Source organism: Petromyzon marinus, chromosome 24 (assembly GCF_048934315.1).
Source record: "Petromyzon marinus isolate PM22_M1 ecotype Great Lakes invasive population chromosome 24, UKy_Petmar_22M1.pri1.0, whole genome shotgun sequence".
NCBI lineage: Eukaryota > Metazoa > Chordata > Hyperoartia > Petromyzontiformes > Petromyzontidae > Petromyzon > Petromyzon marinus.
Genome location: NC_133690.1, coordinates 2,734,064 through 2,761,357, shown reverse-complemented (window position 1 = coordinate 2,761,357; position 27,294 = coordinate 2,734,064). Strand labels below are relative to the sequence as shown.

At 43.1% G+C, this 27,294-nt stretch overlaps 1 protein-coding gene across 1 annotated transcript; it reads left to right on the top strand.

Moving 5' to 3' along the window:
* Positions 1-168: 168 nt before the first annotated feature.
* On the top strand, positions 169-23,918 carry LOC116945489 (tumor susceptibility gene 101 protein-like). The gene is made up of 10 exons (XM_032959830.2): positions 169-364; positions 9,968-10,052; positions 11,793-11,858; positions 13,093-13,256; positions 14,211-14,367; positions 16,073-16,121; positions 17,650-17,765; positions 19,011-19,213; positions 21,778-22,017; positions 23,496-23,918. The coding sequence occupies exons 1-10, from the start codon at positions 320-322 to the stop codon at positions 23,583-23,585; spliced, it is 1,215 nt and encodes a 404-aa protein (XP_032815721.1). The 5' UTR covers positions 169-319; the 3' UTR covers positions 23,586-23,918.
* The last annotated feature ends 3,376 nt before the right edge of the window (positions 23,919-27,294 follow it).

Genomic DNA, 27,294 nt, shown 5'->3' with positions numbered 1-27,294 from the left:
CCACGTGACCAACCCCGGCGAAGACGAGGGGGTCACGCGCGTGATGTCACCGTACCGGGGGGGGAGTGGGGGTCAGGCGCGTGACGTCACTACGCGGGGGCTGGGAGGGGTCGCGCGTGACGTCACCGTACCGGGGGGGAGTGGGGGTCACGGGCGTGACGTCACCACTAGGCGCCGCTCGGAGACGCGAGCGAGGCGGCTGAGGCAGCTGAGGCGTCGTCGTCGTCTCGAGCCAGCGAGAGAGGAGAGAGAGAGGGGAGAGAGGAGAGAGAGAGGTCGTCCATCTCCCGTGCTGCTTCCCGCTCAGCGCAGCGGAGCCATGGCGCTTCCCACCGAGGCGAGCGTCAAGAAGCTGCTGGGCAAGGTGCGAGGGGGGGGGGGACCCCCGGGCCCTGAGCGGGCGGCAGGGAATGAGAACCGGGCCGTGAAACCCCGGGGTCGCTGGACTCGTCGTCGTGGTCGTCGTCGTGGTCGTGGTTGTTGTTGTGCGGCCTTCTGAGAGCTCACCCAGCCTCAGATTGCGCGTGAAGCGCCGTGTCCCTCGTGTGTGTGTAAACAGGGTGGGGGGCGGTGGTGTGGTGGTTAGCGCGCTGCGCTGTCCGAGTTCGATTCCTGCTCACGGCCAACACCGGGTGATGAATATCTGACCCGGTTCCAGGCCTCCCCTAGGTCGACTCAGCCTCAAACGAGTACCTGGTGCGGTGTGTAGTAAACATCGCCGCTAGGGAGACAAAGGCGGTCGGGCGTGGTGCTGGCCACCCACCCCCTCGTGTGCACTGCCGGCCTTGATAGGTGCTGCTCGCTAACGGCACCTCTAACAGTCTGGTAAAGGCTACACGGGGGATCTTTGTGTGAGCATGGCCCACTGTCACTGCTGCTGGTGTCGCTTAGCACGGAGCGGGAAGCATCAGGCACCTGCGAGTCGCGATACGACTAGGGTCACCCCCCCACCCACACCCGTGTCAACCCCCCCCCACCCGTGTCAACCACCCCCCACCCACCCGTGTCAACCACCCCCCCACCTACCCGTGTCAATTCCCCCCCACCCACCTGTGTCACCCCCCCCACCCACCCGTGTCAATTCCCCCCCCACCCACCCGTGTCAATTCCCCCCCCACCCACCCGTGTCAATTCCCCCCCCACCCACCCGTGTCAATTCCCCCCCCACCCACCCGTGTCAATTCCCCCCCCACCCACCCGTGTCAATTCCCCCCCCACCCACCCGTGTCAACTCCCACCCACCCGTGTCAACTCTCCCCACCCACCCGTGTCAACTCTCCCCACCCACCCGTGTCAATTCCCCCCCCACCCACCCGTGTCACCCCCCCCACCCACCCGTTTCTCCCCACCCACCCACCCGTGTCTCCCCACCCACCCACCCGTGTCTCCCCACCCACCCACCCGTGTCTCCCCACCCGTGTCAATTCCTCACCCATCCACCCGTGTCAACTCCCTCCACCCACCCACCCAGCCGTGTCAACTCCCTCCACCCACCCACCCAGCCGTGTCAACTCCCTCCACCCACCCACCCAGCCGTGTCAACTCCCTCCACCCACCCACCCGTGTCAACTCCCCCCCCACCCACCCACCCGTGTCAACTCCCCACCCACCCGTGTCAACTCCCCCCCCACCCACCCACCCGTGTCAACTCCCCCCCTACCCACCCACCCGTGTCAACTCCCCCCCCACCCACCCGTGTCAACTCCCCCCCCACCCACCCACCCGTGTCAACTCCCCCCCCCACCCACCCGTGTCAATTCCCCCCCCCACCCACCCGTTTCAATTCCCCCCCCCACCCACCCGTGTCAATTCCCCCCCCACCCACCCGTGTCAACTCCCCCCCCCACCCACCCGTGTCAATTCCCCCCCCCCACCCACCCGTGTCAACTCCCCCCACCCACCCACCCGTGTCAATTCCCACCCCCACCCACCCGTGTCAACTCCCCCCACCCACCCGTGTCAACTCCCCCCACCCGTGTCAATCCCCCACCCGTGTCACCCCCCCCCCCACAGGGGTCACTCCCCACCTGGGTCACCCCCCACCCGTGTCACCCCCCCCACGGGCCACTCCCCACCTGGGTCACCCCCCACCCGTGTCACCCACCTGCTCCTCCTCCCCGTACGTGGAGGAGTCAGGGGGATTATTTTCTGGATGTAGCGACACTCGCCTTGAGATTGTTATTTGGCCTTTAGATGGTTTTTGACCAAGGTCCGCTAACCAGGCGTCATTGCTGGTATCAGGGCTCGAGCAGACGCGTCTATCGTATATGTACTGTATGTTGAACTTCTTTCGTACTGTACATAGCTCAGAATCAGAACATTTATTTATATTGGAAGCATCCGATGAGCTATAAATTGATTTTTTCACAGATGCCCAGTGGCGCGTTATACCACATTGGCACCTCTCACCCCGGTTCATGCACTTCCACAACCCCTTTCCCCAACTCATGACCCGCTCGCCAGCTGACACCGATGACAGCACCAAGCAACCCAAGCTGAACAAACTCGGCAGCATTCAAGTGCAGTGTTAATAGTGGAGTACAGTCTGTTCTCCTATAACGCGTGTCTTCATTACGCGAATTGCATATAACGCGATGAATGTATTAGGGAACGCGGATGCGAATTTTGATATAACGCGATTGAGTGAACAGAACGATGTTGCGCGAGTAGGAATAAGCGGTTGTACGGCTGCCTCGCCGTAGCATCGCACAAGGCGTTGGGATGCTGCTGGATGCTTCGAGATGCTACCCACGTGCCTCGGTCTTTGTTCAGCCTTGCGTACGCATCTCACGTGTTATCGCAGACTGTGTTTTATTCTATTATTTATTATAACGCGATTTTTCCATAACGCGGTGTTCTTCAGGAAGGCAACCACCGCGCTATAGTAGAACAGACTAATGTCCATCGATCGCCTGTATCTTGAGCCGCGATTCGCTGTGTAGTTATTTAGTGTGCAACATTGCATCGTGCATTGTACGTGTGATGTCTCCACTCGTGCACTCTATAAGTAGCATGAGTGAACAAATTAATTACTGTATTACCCTTTTTAAGTAACCCGCGGTTTTTAGTCACATTGTGGCGAGAAGTGGACAATGAGTAACTACACCAAGGACCCACGTGCCCCTGTCAGCTGAATCTGTTTTCGACATAGGAAGGACATTTTAACGCATAGGCTTTCGCAACCAATATCATCCATAATTATATAATACAGGTTTTTTGGGTTAGATCGTGTACATATAAATGTGCCATTAAACCCGCCACCATTCGACACAGACAATTAGTAAGGTTTGTCACGTAAGCAGAACATGCCGATTCGTTACTAGTACAGCACACCGGTGTGTTGGAGAGTAAATCAGGGTGTAAATGTTGATTTTCTCTCCAACACACCGGTGTGCTGTAACTAGTAATTAATTGGCATGTTCTGCTTACGTGACAAACTTTACTGTGTCGGGTGGTGGCGGGTTTAATGACACATTTACGCGATCTACCCAAAAAACCTGCATTATAAGGAATGACATTTATAAGTTGCCAAAAAGCTTGTGTGAACCTCTTAGTTTTGTCTAGCTTGCCTCCACCGAGACGGGAATCCGCTAGGCATAACAAAAAAGACTTTCAAAACTTGAACCACGCCCTCGGATTTCTGTTTTGCACGAAATGAGGAATTGAAACGAAGTTCTAAAAATATACCTTAATATGAGCAGCTTCTTAATGTTGAGATTGGTGCTTAAGTAAAAAAAACCTGGCATTATGTTAGCCATTTGGACCCACAGTGCTAGTTCTTTAAGGATAAACAGCTTGAAACAAGTAGTTAGCACACTGCACTATGAGTCTGGAAACCCGAGTTTGATTCCCAACTACGGCTAGCATCAGTGGCGAATGATCTCTGAGCCAGTCCAGGGTACCCCTTCACTAACCTTCGCTGACTAGCATGGTGAAGTGTGGTTGAATCTCCTAGACCAATGCGGTGTACAGAGACACTCGATTGAGATCGCTGTAAAGCGTCATTTTAGATGATCCCTCGGATTCACTTCTCGTGTTACAGCTCGTGACTACAACACCATGCCACCCGTGTTGGGTTTCAACTTCCCATTTTCGGGCTGGGCTCAGCAGACGCATTATTTATTAATCTAATTTGATACTCATGCTTATAACATTACCCCTCCTTTTTTTCTACGGAACCCCTGTAAACCAAACCCTCCATTCCCATGTAGCGTATCTGCTATTGTCATATCAGCGAAACCGTCCCTTCCCTTGCTTGCTGCTTTGGGTTGCCATTGAATAAGAGCTTCTGAGCTCGATGGGCCTTACCGAAAATACAATGATGTGATTTAGGTCCTAGAAGCTAATAGACACGTCCTTTGAGCGCATGTATTTGTTGATTTTAATTATTTTCTGATGTTCATGATTAAGTTCAGTTTTCGAAAAGCTCTGAAACCTGTTCTCACTTGCCTTTATTGCATCGCTTAATCCCAGTCAATTTTAACTGGTACCCATGCTGTGATGTGTTTCCACTTGAATCCCTCTAATAGATACATTTTGTTTAGCATACTTATTGCATATAATTATTGAGCTCAAATATGCAGCATTCTTGATCAAATTATTCAATAATTTCCAATCAAATTTTCACGTTGTGTTATGCTGATCTCAAATTCTTACAATTTTCTCCATTTATGTTCGTGCCTTTATTTCCACGGTCCCGTTTTCAGAAAAGCACCAAGTGCTGCCATCAATAACTTTCACGAAAGTGTCTCACACGACTTCTGATGGCTACCTTTGTTATGTCATGCAATCTCAGTTCAGCTCTCAGTTTCATTCTTGACATTTTTATTTTTTCTAGGTATAAATTTCTGTGAACTCAATTACTGCATCAGTTTCTGCCGAGTCAGTGCTATTTTATAGGCTGCAAATGATAGATATAACGAATGGTCCGTAATAAGGAAATGGTGTGTGAACAAATGGTGTGTGATATGACAACATTTGCTTGCTCATGCTCTTGGTTGGTTGGCCTCTTAAATATTCCAGGAATCTTAGTGAAAATTGTATGTATGGTAAGTGGCTAAGTGGTCTGTAACTCCTTCAGGTTTGTGCCCTTGAAATAGAAGATTCAGGCATCATTTATTTAGGTGGTCCAGTTTTTTGGATGATGTCCTTCGTTATGCCATGTGGCCCATTCATTAGTTCTTTGAAGTGTGGTATTTCCGAAGTGTGTCATCGTGACGTCCTTCTCTTAATATGATATTTTGTATATCGCGATATGCTTACCATTTCAACACTTGTGTTTAGTTTGTCCTTCCCCCGCACCTACGATTAGCATTTTCAGTTTTTCAGTTTATTTATTTTGGTATAGCCCTGTGAGCCATTCGGCTCTTGAATTGGGTGCAACCACAACAAACAAAAAACCAAAAACACGAACAAGAAAAACATCTTAAAGTGACTATGTGACTGTGCAAACAGAAAATCCATGAAAAAAAACAGCAAAATATGTGCTGTTTTTGGCTATGGTTGGCTATGTACGATGCAGAAGAAGTTCAACATACGTACATGCATATATACAAATATATATGGTCTTACTCATTCTCCCTAAGGGCTACCATTTGTGAATTGTCAATCAATATCACTTTTGTGGTTTTCAAGCTCCCATTGCTTCTTATTTCTTCAATCTTTTATCGTGGTGTTCTCTAGGATTAGAGCATTTTAAAATTGGATTTTACGTAACTCATTTTACTCCCACCATCTCATCCCTTTTGTCAATCCTCTGTTGGATCAGGGCCTCACCATGGCGTGTACGGGTTATGGGGGTACTTTGACCACATTTCACCGCATTGGTCAGTGCAGGTTGGTGAAGGTGGAGAGAACATAGGTGTACAGTACAGTACTATGGATTTTTCTGCAGTGCCCAAAACTGCCCGCCATATGGTTGTGTAGCCTATTAAAAATGTTTCGCAACATGGTCGCCCAATCCAAGGACTGGCTCACCCCTACTTAGCTTCTGAGATTTGACCAGATTTGGCACATTCCAGCTGAATTGGTCATAGGACTATAAACATAACCCTGTCATCATTGTGGACACTCATTATAAACCCATTCCAGATAAACTGAAGCCACTCTGCCAAAATATTGAATTGTTTACCTGCTATTGTGTAAGTTCACAGAAGCAGCAATATTTTAATACCAGTGTTGTTAGGGACGCATATTTTTTGCGGCACAAATTGATCTACAGTAGTTGTTGCTATGTGACTGATTCACAGTAAGTCCATGATGAAACATTTAGCTTAACCTAACCATATGTGTGTCCTTCTACACTATTTCCTGAAGTTCGTTTTGAGCGCAGAAGGCAGTATTTGCTGCGTAGTATTCTTGAGGGTTGCCGTGACATTGCATTCATACGATATTTTTTTTGTACGATCTAAGATCGTTGATAATTATTTAGTCCATTTTGTGTAATATTGTAACATCAGGGTTATCTTTGCTTTTAACATTTTATGAAATAGATTGTGTTTTTATATTCTTAGTTTTTTCGGTAAAGTCACGTTGAAGGGAAACAACAAAATAATAAAATATATATAAAACAATAAAAAAATTCTCACGACGTTTCGACCATAACTCAAACGGCCATCTTTTATGCAAACCAACACACCTGAAGATGACCGTTTGAGTTATGGTCGAAACGTCGTGAGAATTTTTTTTATTGTTATATATATTTTATTATTTTGTTGTTTCCCTTCAACGTGACTTTACCGGAAAAAAACTAAGAATATGAATTACTGCAGTCACGAAAGCTTTAAATCAAGATTGTGTTTTCTCTAACAGTACGAAATAATAATTATTAACGTTGAAAATAATAACATTCTAAAACAATAGCTCTTAGTCGTTAAATTGGTGCTTTAAAAAACGTTTTCCAAGTAAAATTATGGCAAGTGGTTATATAACATCATTTTCTTAAAAGCGTGTGCGCTTTCAGCCTTGTAGATTGTATTATTGTAACAATTAGACTGCTTATGTTGAGCGAACTGCAGCTGGAAAACTTTTAAGAAATCTGTATTCGTATTTGACTCATCAAAGCACAAAATCATGACGCAAGTATTGTGAAATATAATTGCAAAGTTAATGGAAACCGATCGTGGAATTAACGTCTTCTTGTGAAATGTAATATCGTTTCGTGAAAAATGACATCGTAGCAACTCGGGTAATCATCCAGTATATTTAAACAATTAATTACATGGCTTTAGAATAACATAATAACAATTGCTGCAGCATAACTGAGCCTGCTTTGAGGGTGGTGGTCATTTAAAAAAAATATGTCAAGTAGGAACGAGGTCATAGTTTGTAATGTTCAATGTGTGCTGCGGTGTATCTAAAAGTTAGCAGGCTTGAGTGGCGCGTTATTACCTCTGTGCTCCTATTATTTGGATAACACGAACTTAAAGGAATGTCATACACACCTCTTCACCGTCAACATTTAAGGGACATACTCTTTGGTTCTATTCGGTAAAGTCACGTAGGTAAAAATAAAATACCAAAAAATCACGACGTTTCGGCCACAACACAAGTGGCCTTCATCAGGTGAAGGGACTGGACTGTCCAGAGGACAGCGTTGGAGTGAAGACAGCAAGCCCAGGTCGCGTCCTTTAAGCTGTGTGGGAGGAAACAAAAAACGCCTTGACAAAGGAATTAGCATAACAATGATGTACTGGACCGGCACGGTGGGGGAGGGGGGAGTTTACATAATGTTGGTGTGAAGGGAAATAAGCTGCTGTGAAAGTTTGGAATACCACTACTTGAATAAATATACTGTACCATTGAAAATTAGTTTAATGTTTGGTTTGATTTAGAGCATCTTTCCAATGATTGCTTAATTTGAAACCATCTTCTCAGTTGAAATTGTGTCTGTGTTTGTAAATCTGAATTGCCTCGTGGACAAATCTCTGATAAAAACCCGTGGGTTTGCAGAGAACCTTGGTATCAGAGAAAACTATATCGTGATCACCCACAGCGTTGTAACGGTGATCAGCTACGGCAGAATAATTCGTTTTGCCGTGTTTATATCGTCTCCCCGATATAGCAGTCACCACAGGTGCAGCTCAGTTTGTAAACCCCGGGGTACTGTAAGTCAGGAACGACCGAATTCGCGAGCACAAATCAGATTTGAAACACGGCAGAACGAATTCTTCTGCCGTAGCTGATCACTGTTACAACGCTGGGGGTGATCACGATATAATTTTCTCCAATACCAAGGTTCTCTGCAAACCCACGGGTTTTTATCAGAGATTTGTCCACGAGTCAATTCAGATTTACAAACAAAGACACAATTTCAACCGAGAAGATGGTTTCAAATTAAGCAATCATTGGAAAGATGTTCTAAATCAAACCAAACATTAAACTAATTTTCAGTGGTACAGTATATTTATTCAAGTAGTGGTATTCCAAACTTTCACAGCAGCTTATTTCCCTTCACACCAACATTATGTAAACTCCCCCCTCCCCCACCGTGCCGGTCCAGTACATCATTGTTATGCTAATTCCTTTGTCAAGGCGTTTTTTGTTTCCTCCCACACAGCTTAAAGGACGCGACCTGGGTTTGCTGTCTTCACTCCAACGCTGTCCTCTGGACAGTCCAGTCCCTTCACCTGATGAAGGCCACTTGTGTTGTGGCCGAAACGTCGTGATTTTTTGGTATTTTATTTTTACCTGCGTGACTTTACCAAATAGAACCAAAGAGTATGGATCCTTGCAGTCACGAAAGCTTCAAATCTAGAATTTAAGGGACAACTTGCCAGCAAAACTACATAATCATTGGCCGCTTAGTTGAAGTGACTGTTGAGTCATTTTATACTAAAATAAACTTAACATGCACAGGTTTTGTTTAAATCATGAGCATTAAGAATGCATGTTTCTGAATGTGATTCATGTAATGCGTTGCAGCAGAGCCCTCCTTATTGCTGAGTGCACATTTTCTGGTTCTATAGCATGCATAAATTGACATGCTTGCCTGTATATGCTTACACACACATTCTGGCTGCTGCAGACAGCATTAACGGAGCAATTTAATAAAAAAAAACCTTTAAATTTATTTTTAAATCAATACAAGGGCTCAAGTATCTTTGAGCTTAAAGTGTTGGGTGTACATGTTGTCTTGACAACAACAACCTACCCATCAACCAAGACTTTAACATTGTACCTCGCCACGAACTCAAGTCCCAATCCCCCTTCTGGAATCGTGCTGTGGCCACCCTATAATCTCATTCAGATCTGGAAGAACGCTGATGAACAGAGTGGAACAATACAGACGTTCAGAATAAACACCACATTCGATACCCAAACATTGCACGTCCTGGCTTTGACATTCCTCGAAGACACCGGTGTAGTGCTGTCACGATCAACCGCATCAGAACATCAACAGGTTGATGCGCACATCTTCATAAATGGAAAACTAAAGACAAGCCACAGTGCAACTTTGGCAATGCAATCAAAACTGTGGACCATATCGTAAGCCATTGTAGTCTGCGCTCCTTCAATGGAGGAATAGCGTACCTACACAAACTGTCTCTTGAAACTAGCAGAGCATGACAGTGGTATTTAGCTCCAAAATTATATTGCCATACGCAAGAATAGAATACTGTTGAATTAGCATACTGTATAGTAATAACATCTATTACTATATCAGAATAATTATAATCTTTATTTACTTTCTATATGGGTTGGAACAATGTGGCAAAGTGATCAGAACACTTTGCGATGAGCCTGGCAAATGGAGGATAGGTCCTGGATAACATCCGAATTGGTCCTGCACTCCTGCCTGCTCCCCTTCAACCCACACTAACCAGCATGGTGAAGTATGGTCAAACAACTATGATCGTCATATTTTGTGCAGACATCTTCGTCAAACAGTGGATTGACAAAGCGCTGTAAATCATTACTATTCTTCTGGTACAGATGACTATTAATTGTAGTGTTTTGTGTGTTGCAGTACAAGTACAAGGACATGACAACCAAAGATGTCATGAACGTAATTGCAGTTTATAAGGATTTGAAGCCAGTTGTTGACATGCATGGTATGTATAAACCCATCATACACGACATTTAAAATGCTGTTCCATATGCACATTTTCTGAAACTGGTGATTTTTATTAAATGTGCAATCATTGTAAGTGATGGAAACACGTGTCAAGTCGAGCATTGTTGTACCCATTGCAAAAATATACGTTGTGGCTCGAGTGGAGTTTTAGAATTAAAACATTGTAGGGATTTTCCTTGCTTCCAGGACATGACACACTTTCATGCGATTTCATGGCTTGAGGGTTATCAATGATACAGATTGCTGAAACAAGTACGGGAGTCTCACTCGCAATAGAGCTATGTCACATGTCGTTTTTAAAGCTTTTTTTGCATGAGTATATCCTATTCTGTATGTACTATATACAGATGTACGCATGCCGTGCAGTGTCATGCACTTGAAGCCTAGGGACCCTTAGCATTAACAAGGTCCAAAATTTAGTAAAACCCAGAAAGATACCTTGAAAATATTTATAAATAGCTTATTCTTGACATCCAGAGAATATATGAACATATTAACGTGTGACTTTCAGTTGGATACATTACATTTTTTTAAGTATATATTTTTTAATCTGGTTGGTTACTTTTCATAACCTTTTTTTTAAAACGACAATATATTGCACTTGTTTTTGTGCAATCGCAAATGTGAAAGGGCTCCAAGACACCTTTTCTCGGTCCCATGAGCCCAGAAGCATCCTGCTGCCATCGTTACCCAACTGACTACGCTTCCTGCCACACAGTAACCCCCCTCCTCCCCCAGCCACATCTTACTGCCCTGCTTTTTCCATATCTGCCTTCTGTTTTTTTTTATAAAAGCCCCTTATTGCTCTCGCTAAATAGGGCTCTTGTGGCCTGTAATTCAAAGCCTCACCTGTGACCTGCGGTTATTTTCTGTCATAGGGCCTTAGTCGCCTGGCAACACGGTGCCCTGTAACCTGTTTGCCTATGGGTTGCTGCGTTCATTGTAGCTTAGTGCTGTGCCACCTGCCTGCCTGCCCCTCTCAGGTGTCGTGGCCATGCTGCCTCGCTGTGTTCAGAGCGTTGTAGGCAAATGTCCCACTGACTCGCCCGCCACCCTCCCATCACTGCTCCTCTGTCTCTACAGTCATATCTCTTGCCACTCCTAACCAATCTATTAAGGCCCCAAGATAAAGCTTATCACATGCTTTGTGTGTTGTGTAATTCACTCTGTATACCTGTGCAGCAGAGTGACTCACCAAAGCACCACGCGCATGCTCAAAGGTTGAGCAATATGGATGCAAATGTGTATTTTTTCAACCTGTTGCTGTGATGGCATGCATGATAATATAGCCGATGCATTCCACACACTTTGAATAATTAATTATGGTCGTATACATTCTGAGTTTATTTTCATTCATGGATGAAAAGTTAGTGGGGAGTATTTTTTTTACATAGTGGAATGTAGTGCGAGGAATAATCTGTGATAGTTATAAATTGTAATTGTCGCATTATTTACAGCTGCACCAAGTAACATCTATAATTTTAGAGTGGTTAAAACAGAAATTTAATGTAATTAGCATTGCAAAAATCCACAATGCTATTGTTGTAATTAGTTTTTTTTTTAAATACACACATTTAAATACAACCAGACTAGCCAGTTAGTAACTAGCTGTTTATGGCAGTACATTTTGTATCAACTTGAATATTCCTTGCTAATGTGTGAATGGGTTTTTTTATTGTTGTTTGTGGCTTGGGTTAATCTTATTGTTTTTTTTTAGTGTTCAATGATGGCACGGCAAGGGAACTTGTAAGTCTCAATGGAACCATACCTGTAAACTACAGAGGTAACATTTTACACGCCCGTTATTTCACGTGTTCAATCTGTGCACTGCATTTTTTTTATTTAGGATGTTTTCAATTACAGTTTATTCAAGTTTCATCCTATATCACCAAGCAAAGGCATTTCACTGATGCAGTCCCACACCCTTTGACATCAAGTAAAACAGGTTTATAATTTTGTTAAAGGTATGCTTGCTTGTGTCAGCAGCGTAGCACTTCCCTATGCAGTTAAAAACCGTGGTTCCTTGCGAAGTAGAAACCTCTCCAACTCCCGTGGTGTGGCTGGCACCCCGCTTGTTGGTGCAGGTTGAAGTCAACCTTAACTTCTACATCCCCCAAGCATTTGAGGAAAGTTTTCAGCAAAAATAAACCAGACCTCCCTATGTAAGATACATTAAAAGAACAAAGACAAAGGGGCAGGATAAATACTTGATTCGAATGGAGATGCGTGTTAATAATGGGGAACATGCCACAATTTAGCGAGTTATCTTGTACACAATCGTCCTGAAATGGACACCCATGGGTGAGGCCTGCATTCTGACATTGTCCTTCATAACCAACACCCAACAATGCTATTGGAGAAGAAGTGAACACGCATACTTGGAATGTGTGGCAAAATTCAAACAGGCCCGTCTCATGCTCTTGGAATTTGTAACTGTTACAACATCAAATATGCTGGCTCATTCTTATTAAAATCCGACTAAAATCCTATGCTTATAGCCAACACAAATAGTGGCTTAATAGACTGTCAATGTGCTAGGCGACATCAATAGCTACAGGGCAATTTACATTTCAGTAACATGCAAGGGAAATTAAAGTTTCATTGTCATCACAATCATGACACCCATATAGTAATTCTGCTACTTATTTGTTGGCAAATAAGATGGCATAACGCCAACATGCCAACTCATTTCCTTCTCCCCACCTTGGTGCTTTCAGCTGTGGTGTTTTGGCTATGATGAGACTCAACGTTCGGTGCAAAAGCATACATATGTCTCACTTCAAAGACACATCCATGTGCCAGATTAATTTTTTCCATGTTCCACCTAGTCGGAAGCATAGAGTATAGCTATGATAAGTATCGTGCTGTTATCCTCCAATGGCCATGTAAACACATTTTGATAACTATGGCAAACATTGTACTTGTGTTTTTACAATACCAATATATAGTCTTGTTTAGTTTTCGGTGGTGACATGCACAGTTGGTGTAAAACGTTGACACGAGTTTCTTTCTTACAGGAAGCATCTACAACATTCCTGTGCAACTCTGGCTGTTTGACACACATCCATACAACCCTCCCATCTGCTTTGTGAAGCCCACAAGCACGATGTTGATTAAGCAGGGAAAACACGTTGATGCAAATGGCCGTGTGTACCTGCCCTATCTACACGAGTGGAAAGCTGTGAGTGGTGTCTTGTGTCTGCTGCAGTCTGTATGTTGTTAAATGTCGTTGTATTACAATTGAGATTTGCATGGGAGTTATTTCTTTAAGGTGTATTTTTTTTGTATATTTCACCAATACTGTCCAAACCGTATTATCAGAAAAAAATATATCTGATACTCCCCATCTCTCATCCTGGAATGGCCTGGACATGACAGCAAATACCTTTCGCAAATATCTTTCAGTTGTCAATGTACCCCCTACAGGTTGTTGAGATGATGTGTACATTGATATGTAGGGCTCTTTGCGCCCTTTTTTCCCAAATGATCCAGCAGGTTTCAGTTGAACCCAATCGGATATATTTCCTGTGCGTTTATTGGTTACCAGATCAAACTAATTGACTACAGATGAAAATCTGGTTTACTTGCAGGTGGCTAATCAGTTGTGCTGATTGTATTCTGACATGAGCTCCCTGAGGCATGCAACCACCCCAACACAAAGCCATTTGTTGGTAGCGTTACATGTCACATTTTTTAGCAAAGCTTTGTGTAAAAAAGCCTCGGGCAAGAATATTGCTGCGCCTCAAATTCTATAAAGAATCGCATCATGTGTGTAATTTTAAATGTCTGCTGGCTTCCTTGTTAGCATTTTCTATGTCCTCTGCCTCCTATAGCCACTAATCGGTCCTATTCACAGCCACCTTTGGTAATTTATTTCCATTGCACGTGATTCTTATACTATATTCTCTTCTGTTATTTTCTTGTAGCTGTCCTCACTTTTGTTTAATTACTTTGTCAGTGACTCTACGTTTATGCAGTATTTGTGTATTTTGTGAGCATGCACGCATCTTTCCTAATAATATGATGTATATATATATTTAAATTATGCCTTCAGAGTCACGATTTTGGTGAAAAGGGATACGCTCATGTTTGTGCTCTGGATTACGTTGTATTTAAACGCAGTCTGTGTTTCCAGAATGCGTCGGACTTGGTGGGCCTGATCCAGGTGATGCTGGTGGTGTTTGGGGAAGAGCCGCCTGTGTTCTCCCGCACCTCCGCTGGCCAGGCCGTGGCCCCCATGGGCCCTTTCAACCATGGCTACCCTTCGTACCCAGCAGCCGGACCGCCCATGGGTAAATGGGTGGTGGTTGGAACACCGTTTCTTATTCCTCCCGCTCGTTCCTACGCGTCACATGGAACCAGCAACTTCCTTGCAGATGCCAGAGATATATATATATATATGCTGGGCTCTAGATTTCAAATGAAATATGAAGTTTATCTAAAATAGTTTTGGAAATGTGTTGCTAACGTGTAGAGGTATGACGATATTACAATTTACAAATATCCTTAACGGAGGTTGTGTATGATCAGTTCATAGGAGAACTAACCACCTACTCTCACTTGTGAATTAAACAGATAGTTTGTGAGGACTATTTGGACGTCATCTGCCGTCTTCCTTCGGTTGAGATATAACAAGATGTATTGTTTTGCTCATGTTTTGAGCCCCACTTTGCAGCTTTCTTTGTTAAGTTCTTGATTTCACAAAGTAATTAAAACATACACCATGACAATGTAGAAGTATACCACGTGTATGAAGCAATGAACCAATTTATAAACCAGGACAAATCACACTACATCATAATAATATTTAGATGTATATTGCATCTTTGTTCATGTAAATTGCATGTCACAAACACTGAGGAATTGCAGACAACGCTGGAAGAAATCCAGGCAAGATGAACCGGAACCAATATTAACCCAAGATCTGCAGTATTCTTTATATATTCGAATGTTTTTAGCCAATTAATGAGTTTTAATACTTGTACACAATATTTTTTATTTTATTTTACCAGGAAAGACCCACAGAGCTATAAAGCGCTTTTCTTTCTCAGAAACGACCTGGCCACAAATGGTAGCTCAACGAAGTGGCTTATCACGTGCAAATACATAGCAGCCAAATGCTTGTTTCTAAATGTGAAGGTAAAAACCGGAGGACCCGACGAAAAATCCTCGCGGCCACGGGGAGAACACGCCAACTCCAAGTGTACAGGCATCAGGGTGGGGATTGAACCCACAACCTCCAGTATACCAGGCGAGGTAGTTAACATCTCGCCACCACGGCACCCAATTGGTTAGGGTTATAATGGGAGACTTCAATAAAAAGGTAGGTAAGAGGGCTAGAGAAATGAGAGGACAATTGGCAAATTTGGCATTAGAGAGATGAATGAAAGGAGATATGTTATGGTTTGCAGCCAGCAGCAGCAACGTGAAGATATTGATCACCTTTTGTAAATGGTCCACAGAGGAGCTGATGTCGAGAAATAAAATAAATGAAGTGGAATGATTCTCGAGGACAATCCTCAGAATGCCAGGGATATCTCTGTCTTTCACGACATTGAACACAGGAACTGTTAACACCCTGGTGCCTGTGTCAATCCATTGGCAGTATTTCCAAATGCATTAAAAAAATTATGATAGGGAACAAAAAAACAAACGCATCAAATATCAGTTCAGGAGGGAGGAGTAGTTCAACTGATTGTAAATACAAACATTCAACTCCTTTAGAAGAACAACGATAATATGGATCATAATCGCTTTAAAAAAGCATGTTACAATCACCGTGGCACTGAAGAGAAGGGAATATGTAAAAAGGCAAACAAAAATAATCTATTTAAAACCATGGTCCAGAGAAGGAGCTTCATAAACAAGAGTGTTTGATCATAACAAGTGTAAATGTTGACAACCTGTTGGAGATGTCATCACTTTATTCATATTGTTAAGTAAGATACATTTCATTGCGTTATAATCCAACATTGCCTTTCTGTTTATTTACTGCAGGATCCTATGTGCCAGGAGGAGGCACCTACCCATACCAGCCGACAGCCAAGTAAGTCTGCCAATTGCTGTATATTTCTATTCTATCGTTGATAATAGTTTTGCATACTAAAGAAATCAGTAAACAATCTTTGTGTCATCAATCTTGAAGCTAAGATTTCTTTTAAAAAATTTACCCAGTGGCTATTTTTATATAAATACAACTGCCAAGTGGTTGACTAATTTAACAGATAATCAGTGGTGTCATCACTTAAATGATCAAATATTCCAGCTCTATAAAAATTATACAATGCACCATGATCGAAGCTAGTCTGAGTTCAATTCCCAACCACAGCTAATATCTGTGCTATCTAAACTTGACCTGGTTCCCCTCCCCCGTTCACCAATCCAAACCGACCAGCATGAAGTACAGTCCAAACATGGAGAAGCCACAAGTGGATTATGCAAAAGCTGTAAACTATTTTATTTTGTATGTGACACGAAATAAGACTTTTAATTGAAAATGAAGAGACCATTTGGACACTGAAAATCTAGTGCTGTACCTCCTTTCTGACAAATACTTTGAAAACCAACCAACAGCTTTGTTTAATTTACTTAGCGATGTGTCATGCCATCTGTACATTCCGCATGGACAGCAATAACTCAGTATACAAAGTAGATGCGTTCCTGGAGCTTCGTTCGTATATCAAAACTTCTTATGTTGAATAACTTATAACAGAACTGTGAGGATGCGTTCCCACCCATCGTAACTAACCATTTCAATACTATAAACATTTCATAACTTACCATTCATATTGTAAACAAAGGCATTTTTTTCTTTCAAATAATATATTTTATACTGTACAGTATTAAATTAAAAACTGACATAAATAAAAGAAATGGTGTACTTTACCGTGAACTATATTCACACTCACCAGTGTAGTCTTCAATGCAGTAATCAGGTTGCATTACCCACCAAACACCATAACTCCATAACAGAGTGCGTTGCTGTGCGCTGAATGGTCGAGGCAAATGTAAACAATGCTCAACGCTCTAAGAAACGTATCTTATTATAATTTTATTCTTATTCATATAGTGCTGCAGATGGATGATAATGTTATTTATTTCAGTGTCTTTATTTGTTATATTAGTACATGTATCTTTCCATTTATATAATGGTAATAAATCCCAAGTTTGTTACACTGAAACTTCGTATATCGAATATTAGCTTATCGAGGTATGACTGCATATATGTTACATAATTTGTATAGGGATCCAGGGCAAATGTGCTGGTGGTATATACAGTAGGATTTGTGTTGGTAGTATCTTCATTTTCTTGTAAAAACTCCATATTTGGCTTCTATATCTATATTATTGTCTTATGCAATGGGAAAAACAATGTCCCCAGAGGCATATTTTTTTCTTTTTTGAAACTAGTTACTGCTATTTCAAAGAATGCGGTTGTCAAAACATGTACAACCCACCAAATGTGAATCAGGGCCTTTGTGTCCTGCAAAGCTATTTAACAATGTGACAAAAAAATGTTAAGCTTCTCTGTGTCACCATTGTGATGAAGCTGTGTGTGATTTTTTTGTTTGCAGTACAAACTATCCTCCTTACCCATTCTCTGGAGGCTCTGCGTATCCAGCCCCACCACCAGCCCAACCCCAAATCAGCCAACCACATTACGGCAGTCAGCCAGTTCCTGGAACGTCTGGTAAGGTGCTGGAACATCATTGTGTTGGCAGCTGCAATGTATACCAAGCCACAGGGTGGCAGCGGCAGAACACAGTGTTTCTTTACTGCGTGGAGGCATGTGAAAATACGCCACAAACCTGAACCCGTCTTATATGTGCACATAATGGATGCGGGCCATTTAATGTTATATCTTGCCTTACACTGATTAAAATGTATTGACATTTTTTACAAGCATAGAACGGAGGTTATTCACAGTTTCTCTGCTTTCACCCGTTAGCATGCCACTCCTTGTAGGCCTGGCACAGCAATTGTAGACTATATATGAAGCTCATCTGCTTACAAGTGAAATGTAGCAGTGTTTCTTTCATCAGACTATTTTCAGTTTGTAAGAAATGGGGTCTGCTGAATAGGATCCCTGCAGATAGAAGTCCACAAAACAAGTTAATCTGGTATTCTTATTTCTTTCGGTAAAGTCACGTTGAAGGGAAACAACAAAATAATAAAATATATATAAAACAATAAAAATTCTCACGACGTTTCGACTATAACCAACACACCTGAAGACGACCGTTTGTGTTATGGTCGAAACGTCGTGATAATTTTTATTGTTTCTATATATTTTATTATTTTGTTGTTTCCCTTCAACGTGACTTTACCGAAAGAACTAAGAATATGAATTACTGCAGTCACGAAAGCTTTAAATAAAAATTTAAGTTAATCTGGATTAGGCACAAAAAACAGTTTGATGTCTCTTAGTGCATCTCCAAACATGCTCTTGAGTTTGACCACGGATGGCTTGCTTGAAGTTCCGAGTTATTGATAGTGTTGTTCACCACATGTGCTCCATCAAAAAAATTATTGTTTTTCGTATTTCTGAATTATCAATATGTGCACGTAGTCACATGAACAAGACTGCCATACAGTTGTGCACATCTCTTGCACCCATGTCTGATCCCTCTCTTTTGTGGATATAAGGCTTGCTGGATGACCATAACTTTTGCAGGATTGGCAAGGATTTGGGTTTTCCACAGTGGACTTGTTGAAATAGCAACAGTTGCTGAAATGGAACTACTTCATATGAATATCTCAGAATTACGCGAGGCACACAACTTGTTATTGTTACAAGCCAAGGAAATGGTGAGCGTTTCTGCACGGAGATGTTCACCCTTCACAATGCGCAGAGAAGGCCGAAGATGCACGCTGCAGAAAACAGCTGAGGTGCCGTTCGCGAGCATAAATTCACCCCCGATGTCGTTGCGCTCAGCCATGTCCAGGGACGGCGTCATCTCGGAGGAGCACATCCGCGCGTCGCTGGTGTCGGCCATCACTGACAAGTTGCGCTGGCGCCTGAACGAGGAGGTGAGCCGCGCGCAAGCGGAGCTGGAGGCGTTGCAGCGCACCGAGGAGGAGTTGCGCAATGGTCAGCGATCGCTGCAGGATATGGCCGGACGCATCACCCGCGAGATCGTGCGTAGCCCCTCGCATCACCCGTCCACGCACGCACACCAACGCGGGCTTCGCAACGTTCTGTTTGCTGTTGTAGGCGTGCGCACAGTGATAAGAGCAGGCGCAGAGTGGATTGTTTGCCATGTACCGTCTAGGTAAGGGGCTGGCAACCTGCGGCTCTTGAGCCGCATGCGGTGGCTCTTTGGCTGCCCCTTTGCGGGCAGCCGTTTTTTTCACAATAAAGGTTTTTGGGTTAGATCGCGTTTATTTATAAATGTGTCGTAACCCTCCACCACCCGACACGGCCAATCAGCAAAAAAAAAAGTGTCACGTTGACAAAAGACAAATAATTCACTACTTTAGCCCACCGGTGTGTTGAAGAGTGAATCCACATTTACAGTTTGAGTACGACGTTTTTGCTGGTAAATACATCCAGCATCATCGCGATCTAACCCAAAAACCTTTATTATGAATAATATTGGTCGCGAAAGCCTACGTGTTAAGCCGTTTTTTTAACTTAAATGTTAAATGTAATTCAACGCAAAGAGAATGAACAATTGATTAAATCTGACAATGCAATGTACAACAGTCCAACTAGTATTGTTAAAGAATAACTAATGAGGAGAAAAAACTAAATGGATGGCAGTTTACGCCATCACCTGAATCACGAAGTATTTATCATCTGCTCTATACCGGCTGTGTTTGAGTGAAGTAGCTCTCTGTGTGCGATGCGGCTCTTAAAAACAAAACAATGTCTCTTCTTATAATAATACCAATTGGGTCGAGACTCAAAAGAAAGCCGTCCCTTGGTGTGGACCAATCAGTTTCAAGGACAATGCATATATTATCATAGTATGTTTTTTGTTTGCATTTTGACTGCAGGTATTGTGGTTAATGCAGACATGAATCCTTGTAAAAAGGTTTCAGTTTTGTTTCCAGAAAAATGGGGAAAAACCATATTATTACATTTTGGTACTGGCAAAGGAGGTCTAATGATGATGATAAAATGTCTCTTCTTCTTTTAAAGGTTACCAACCCCTGCTGTAGGTAGATTGTGGGTTCTAGGTAGATGTACAGAAGCTTCTGAATTAATTCCCACCATACATTTAGGGTTTCTTCATGTTCATGTTTCTAATGAATTTCTAATGAATTTGCTATTGTGCAGGTGTGTGAGCCTTCCTAAACAGGTAAACACTGCCCTTCACATAATGAAGAAATTCTAGATTTGAAGCTTTCGTGACTTCAAGATGGCAAGCTGCCATTCTTGGATGTTCTGTTTGAGAGGAGGACCGATGGCTCTTTGGGACATTCTGTTTACAGGAAGTCCACCCACACAGACTCCTACTTGAAGCCTGATTCCCACCACCAAGCGACTCAAAATAATTCTCTCATCAAAACATTATACCATCGGGCTCATTGCATTTCTGACCAACACCACCTGGCCAGTGAATTAAAACATGTACATCTGGCCCTCAAGATGAACGGATACTCTGACCATCTATCCGCCAAGCTGTTTCTCCCACCATACAGAAACAACCACCTGATAATAAAAATGATCACGTTACCATACATAGCAGGCATTACCAAAAAAGATTTCCAAAATTCTAAACAAACACAAGATCCAGGTCCAGTTCTGTACAGTACACAAAATCCGTGATCTGATCTCATCCGTAAAGGATGTCATTCCTGACTTACAGTACCCTGGTGTTTACAAATTGAGTTGTACCTGTGGTGACTGGTATATCGGGGAGACGAAACGACATATTTCTGACCGAATCCGCGAGCACAAATCAGATTTGAAACACGGCAGAACGAATTCTTCGGCCGTGGCTGATCATTGTTTCAACACAGCGGGTTCTCATGACATTGTTTTCTCTGATACCAAAGTACTCTGCAAACCTCCCGGATACTACCAAAGATTTGTCCATGAAGCTATCCAGATATACAAACATAGACACAACTTCAACCGAGAGGATGGTTTCAGATTGAGCAACCATTGGAAAGATGTTATAAACCAAGTCAAACGTTAGCTGCCGTATAATCGTACAGCCATTTCCATTGCTTTCTAACAAAAATGGGGTTGCAATTGCTTTTGTGCAGCGCGCCATCGCTCCCCCCAAACACCCCCGCAGCATAACAAAAGGCGGCTTAACTCAGCCCTCCCCGCCACCTACGTCCCTTTCATGGCTCCTCCCCCTCTCTTAACCTGTATATAATCCCGGTCGTCCGTCTCAAGAGCTCCCCACTTGGTACAGCGATTCTGCTGTGACTGTTCCACCTGAAGACGGAAGCTTGTGTTGCCTCCGAAACGTCGTGATTTAATTTAGTTTTATTTTATTTTACCTACGTGACCTTACCGAAAAAAAAACAAAAGAGTATAATGAAGAAATTTAAATTCCTGGACTAGATTGTCCAAGTGTGGACATTTGTTTACAATAAAACTCTGAAAAGATAAAATTTGATAATAATTAAAAAACATTACTTTTTTAAACGAATAGTTGGTCATGCAATATGAGAAAAACGTTGTCCTAATTTGTTTTAGGATGTGGATTTATTCATCATAGTCGATGTTTCCTGCCCTTCAGGGTGATGTAGATCAGAACATTGATCTGCTGAAGAAGAAGGATGAAGAGATCACATCAGCTCTAGAAAAGATGGAGTCCCAGTCGGAATCGAGTAACATTGACGAGGCTGTGGTGACAACGGCACCGCTGTACAAGCAGATCCTGAACCTGTACGCAGAGGAGAACGCCATTGAAGACACCATATTCTATCTGGGAGAAGCGCTGCGCCAGGGAGTCATTGATCTGGACGTGTTCCTGAAGGTAATTTTTCACTCCTTGACGGAAAAAGTCGTCTTTTCGCTCATTTAAGACGACAAAGTGTCTACAAAAGGAGGCGGTTTGCTGCAAAAAAAGCCTTCATCATTATCAATGTAAAAATGTAAATTACAGATGAGCATTGCCTAAATAATCGTACACATGGAGGTGATACTCAATGGCCAGTTGCGATCACAGTACAGATGCAAAATGATTAAGCCCATAATAGGTATGGAGTGGAGCTCCAGAATCGGGACGAGGGCTGTATACATAGGTAATGGTGGAAGTAGTGGGTGTTGTGGAGCCGTGGAACAATAATTGACAGGTAGTGGCATTACACCGGTAGGTGAAAGAGAACTGTGCGTGTTAAATGGAAATTATATAGATCCTTCTGTGCAACTTTTTTTATGAACACCGGCATAGGAATATGCATGCAACAGAGTCATGTCATATACGTTCAGGCTGTAGGGAGATTGGTCATTTACTAATACTTGTCAGTGAATGCGTGGACGTGAAAGCTTTACTCCTGCTTTGTTTCGTTTTTCATTGAAGAAAATGTTTCTATTTTACTTGATGTAAAACATCATGGAGCCTTTTTCAAAATAGTGTTTTTAATGTTGGCCCTTTATTTTTGTGAATAGACTGGATTTGCTGCAAAAATGTATCCACATGAGGGAGAAATGTTCCAATAAGATATCCAGATTAGTACATTTAAAAATTCTACTGGCTACACTGCTTACTGCAGGTATTTTAAATACACCGTTGAGACAATTCTCTCACCGGGGAAACTTGGGATGTCGTAAAATATAGCGCTCTGTCCAGTAAGTGGATATTTAGCTCAACTTCACTTGCATTTCACCGAGTTGTACAGGCACATGTTACGAACCCGGTGATCATTATAGTTGAAACGTCTCGTAAAAATTTGAGGCTGCTGTGCCCGAGTTATTTTTACTCCCTTTTTACTACCATTTTCTCTTAGTTGTATGAGGATATTCATGTTTTGTCACGAAAAAAGTACAAACAAAATAATGCTTTGGCGTGACTATGGACTCCTGTTACCGAGCACTGCGAGGGTTGGTGGATTGCACAAATGTTGTAAAACTCCCTTCCCATCGCGTCGATGAGCCCATAACCCTGGCTCGCCGGGAGAATGTACAGCAGCAAAATGTGGACTTCGGCTGTTCCATCTGTATGGGATAGAGTGTTGCCCCCATCGCACGCGTGGTTTTGTCACCGGGTTCTCCGGTTTCCTGCCGCATGTAAACACTCATTAGTTGAAAACTGAAAACATCATATCAAGGGGATCGCAGAGCTTGGGCAATTTTTGAACACCGGCTCACCGCCTAGCTGCCTTCCCCCGCTTGCCGGTGTTCCTCGCACTTCTGAGTTGTTATCTCTTAGAGAGTGAGCGAATGCTGTGTGCGTGTTGCGATTTCAATTCTTCTATGAATGCCTCCGTTTTTGTGTGTCCACTCCCTGTTCAGCACGTGCGCCTGCTCGCCAGAAAGCAGTTCCAGTTGAGGGCACTCATGCAGAAGGCCAGGAAGACCGCCTGCCTCACAGACCACTACTGACACGGATCTTTGGGTTTACCTCTGTTGAACTCATTCCCTCCCCCCTTCGCTAATTGTACCAAACCACAGTGTCTACGGACAGTATTTCCATTGTCGAGTCTGCTAGGAGTGCCCTACGGTGTCGCTTATGGATCAAAGAAAATGTAATCACTTTTGGTTCGGAGGACATATTTAGGAACAAAAATATTCACGTTTCACATTGGCCAAAAGAATTAGGATATATAATTATCATATGTTCTGAACAGGGTCCCTTCACACTGGTTGATGTGTGAGATCAAGCTCAGAGATATGGTGACTCATGGACTGTGAAATAAAAACAAGCTGGTGTATGTATATGGTGTCGCGAATGAAGATACTTAATGTTGTTTTAAAGAGTTTGCTTGGTAATATACGTAGTTTGATATGCAAAATTTATTTGTTGTATATTTTTCCCCAAAACCTGTCCGCAAACTAGGATTTGCTACCTTTTCAATGTTTTCCTGTTCCAGAATAGTGCCAGTACACTGATGATGCAACCCTTTCAGCTTAAAAGACCGGTTAGTGGTTACGTTTATTTTTTTGTTAATTCGATCTGTGCTTCATTACTGTAATCAACAATGCGTACAGCGGGTGCGTGCACACACACAAAGAGTCAGCCTTCATACCAGATCTCAGAGCCTAAGCACCAAACATAAGTTAACAGAAACTAATGATAGTTGTTTTTTGTCGATCGATTTCTTGAGTCTGAGAGAACTGCAAAGTCAAGAGTTTACTTTTCTTGCTGATCCAGGACAGTTGTTTCAACAATCTTTACAATATCTAACATCTTCCACAGTTAATGAGGAGAATAGTAACATGCAGATGTTTACAAGCACACTTTTATTTATTTTGTTAACTCCATAAATTAATCGACATATTTTAGTTATGTTGGGTAAAATGTTTCTCACGTGCTTTTCCCTCCTGACATGTTCAATTGTTTGGACATAAAATACACCTGTGATTGAGAGAGCGCACAAACAAGGAAACCTAAAACAGTTTTGCTCTTGTTGCTTTCTCCTGCCGATCCTTCATCACACATGTGTTTTACGTGAAGCAAGTTTAAAATATAATAACAACACTCAATTCCTGCTACTAAGTAGAATGTGTATTCTGTAATATTTTCAAGTTGCACTTAATGCTAAAATGAATGGTTATGCAGCATAGAAAATATTTTTTTGATATGTTGTATGTCAAGGAAAGGATGACGTGTGTACTTTTACCAAAAAAAACAATAAAATATAAAATAATTTACCAAAGTATTCAATTGCGACGAAACGGCGGTCATCTGCGTGCCTCTGATGAATGGGGTCGAGCACCATGAGTCTCTGGTGGAGCGGTGTTCACTTGATCACGTTCACTTCCAATAACTTGCTGCATTGAGAGATCAGGGGCAGATGAGCTCCACGAGTGCTTGAAGAAGGACTTGAAGATCTATATTTGAAGCTTTCGTGACTGCAGGAATTCATACTCTTTGGTTCTTTCGGTAAAGTCACGTAGGTAGAAAATGAAATAAATCACGACGTTTCGGGCGCAACGCAAGCGTCCGTCATCAGGTGAGAAACCATGACCTGCTGCTGAGGCAGACTGTTTTAATAGGTTTGAAATGGGTGTAGTCCAAGGGTCATAAAGAAGTGGGTGGGGCTAGTGATGTTAATGTGAGAAATTAGCATGTAAATGTAAGATCGGAGAGTGGCCTCCACGAGGCAAGAGCGACGACGCAAGAGAACACCGCAACAGTGACCATGCCAGCGAGACGGCCCATAACACAGTAAGAACCAACGATACATCGAGGCTAAGGGAGCAGAAGTGGCCATGTTAGTGAGACCCCAGCTCGTTAATGCAAAGGCATCCCACAGGGCAATGCAACTCAGAGAGTGTCAGAGATAACAGCCACACGGCAGGAAGGACAGAAGCATCACAGCGAGTTATGACTTTACCTGGTTAATAACGTCCTGCGATTGTGAGAGATGGACTGTAGGGCATGTGAGCATGAGAGTGTAATCCAAAGGACATGAGAGTATGAGAGTAATCCAAAGGACATGTGAGCATGAGAGTGTAATCCAAAGGACATGTGAGTATGAGAGTGTAATCCTAGTGACATGTGAGCATGAGAGTGTAATCCAAAGGACATGTGAGCATGAGAGTGTAATCCAAAGGACATGTGAGCATGAGAGAGTAATCCTAGTGACATGTGAGCATGAGAGTGTAATCCAAAGGACATGTGAGTATGAGAGTGTAATCCAAAGGACATGTGAGTATGAGAGTGTAATCCAAAGGACATGTGAGTATGAGAGTGTAATCCAAAGGACATGTGAGTATGAGAGTGTAATCCAAAGGACATGTGAGTATGAGAGTGTAATAGAAAGGACACGTGAGCATGAGAGTATGAGAGTGTAATACAAAGGGCATGTGAGCATGAGAGTATAATCCAAAGGACATGTGAGCATGAGAGTGTAATCCTAGTGACATGTGAGCATGAGAGTGTAATCCAAAGGACATGTGAGTATGAGAGTGTAATCCAAAGGACATGTGAGTATGAGAGTGTAATCCAAAGGACATGTGAGCATGAGAGTGTAATCCTAGTGACATGTGAGCATGAGAGTGTAATCCTAGTGACATGTGAGCATGAGAGTGTAATCCAAAGGACATGTGAGCATGAGAGTGTGATCCAAAGGACATGTGAGTATGAGAGTGCAATCCAAAGGACATGTGAGTATGAGAGTGTAATACAAAGGACATGTGAGTATGAGAGTGTAATAGAAAGGACATGTGAGTATGAGAGTGTAATCCAAAGGACATGTGAGTATGAGAGTGTAATCCAAAAGACATGTGAGCATGAGAGTGTAATCCAAAGGACATCTGAGCATGAGAGTGCAATACAAAGGCATGATACGCGGGTTGACCTGCTGTCACGTGACCGGATGATATTGGAGGGGGGCCACCGGTGGACGGGGGCTGTGGGGTGGTCACGTGGTCTAAAGGAGCTCGAGAGATCTGGAAGATGGGTGGGGCGAAGGTCGGAGCCAGCCCCAGCCCCAGCCCGGGGGCATATAACGAGGGCCCCGTGAGGAGCTCTTCTTGTGCTGGTGTCAAGAAGATCCACGTTGGGGAGAAGAAGCCTCTAGCCACGCGGTCTGGGACCCCGTTTGTGGTCCGGACCGGGATAGCGAACAGTGTCTAGTTCTGCCGTAGCGTGGTTCGATGGGCTTTCGAGACCCGAGTGTAGATTGTGTTATGTTACGTACTGTTGTGTAAATAAATAGCGTTGCTCTTAAGATAACGTCTGCAACTCAGTTGGACTCACTACACGTGCAAAGTAAACACGTTCCCATGCACACGGAACAGGTGGAGTCCTATGTATTTTTTTGCTGTCCTGCCTTCTGGCAAACCACATTTGCTTGCTGCCACAGCGCTGAATTACAGATGTGCGCCACCACCGCCCGGGTAAGGGGCCTACATTTGCCTTCGCACTCAAAACGCGCATTGCGCATCATGTGACATCTTCAACTGCAATGCGTAATGAGCAACACTTTGTAGGGAGCCCAGGTGCAATGGGTGCTCACCTCACGCTTGTCATAGTAATTTCATTCTTGGGATTTTCAATGGCGACTGGAAAAAGTAAAGTCCACGTGAGGATGGCTGTTAATTGAGAATTTTAAATGTGCAATGTTTGAATACAACTGTCACCCTG

Bases quoted from the DNA above. Each gene is read 5' to 3' on its own strand.
- LOC116945489 (XM_032959830.2), top strand. From the start codon at position 320: ATGGCGCTTCCCACCGAGGCGAGCGTCAAGAAGCTGCTGGGCAAG. The intron at 365-9,967 runs GTGCGAGGGGGG...TGTGTGTTGCAG, and splicing joins TCAAGAAGCTGCTGGGCAAG to TACAAGTACAAGGACATGAC. The intron at 17,766-19,010 runs GTAAGGTGCTGG...CGTTGCGCTCAG, and splicing joins GCCAGTTCCTGGAACGTCTG to CCATGTCCAGGGACGGCGTC.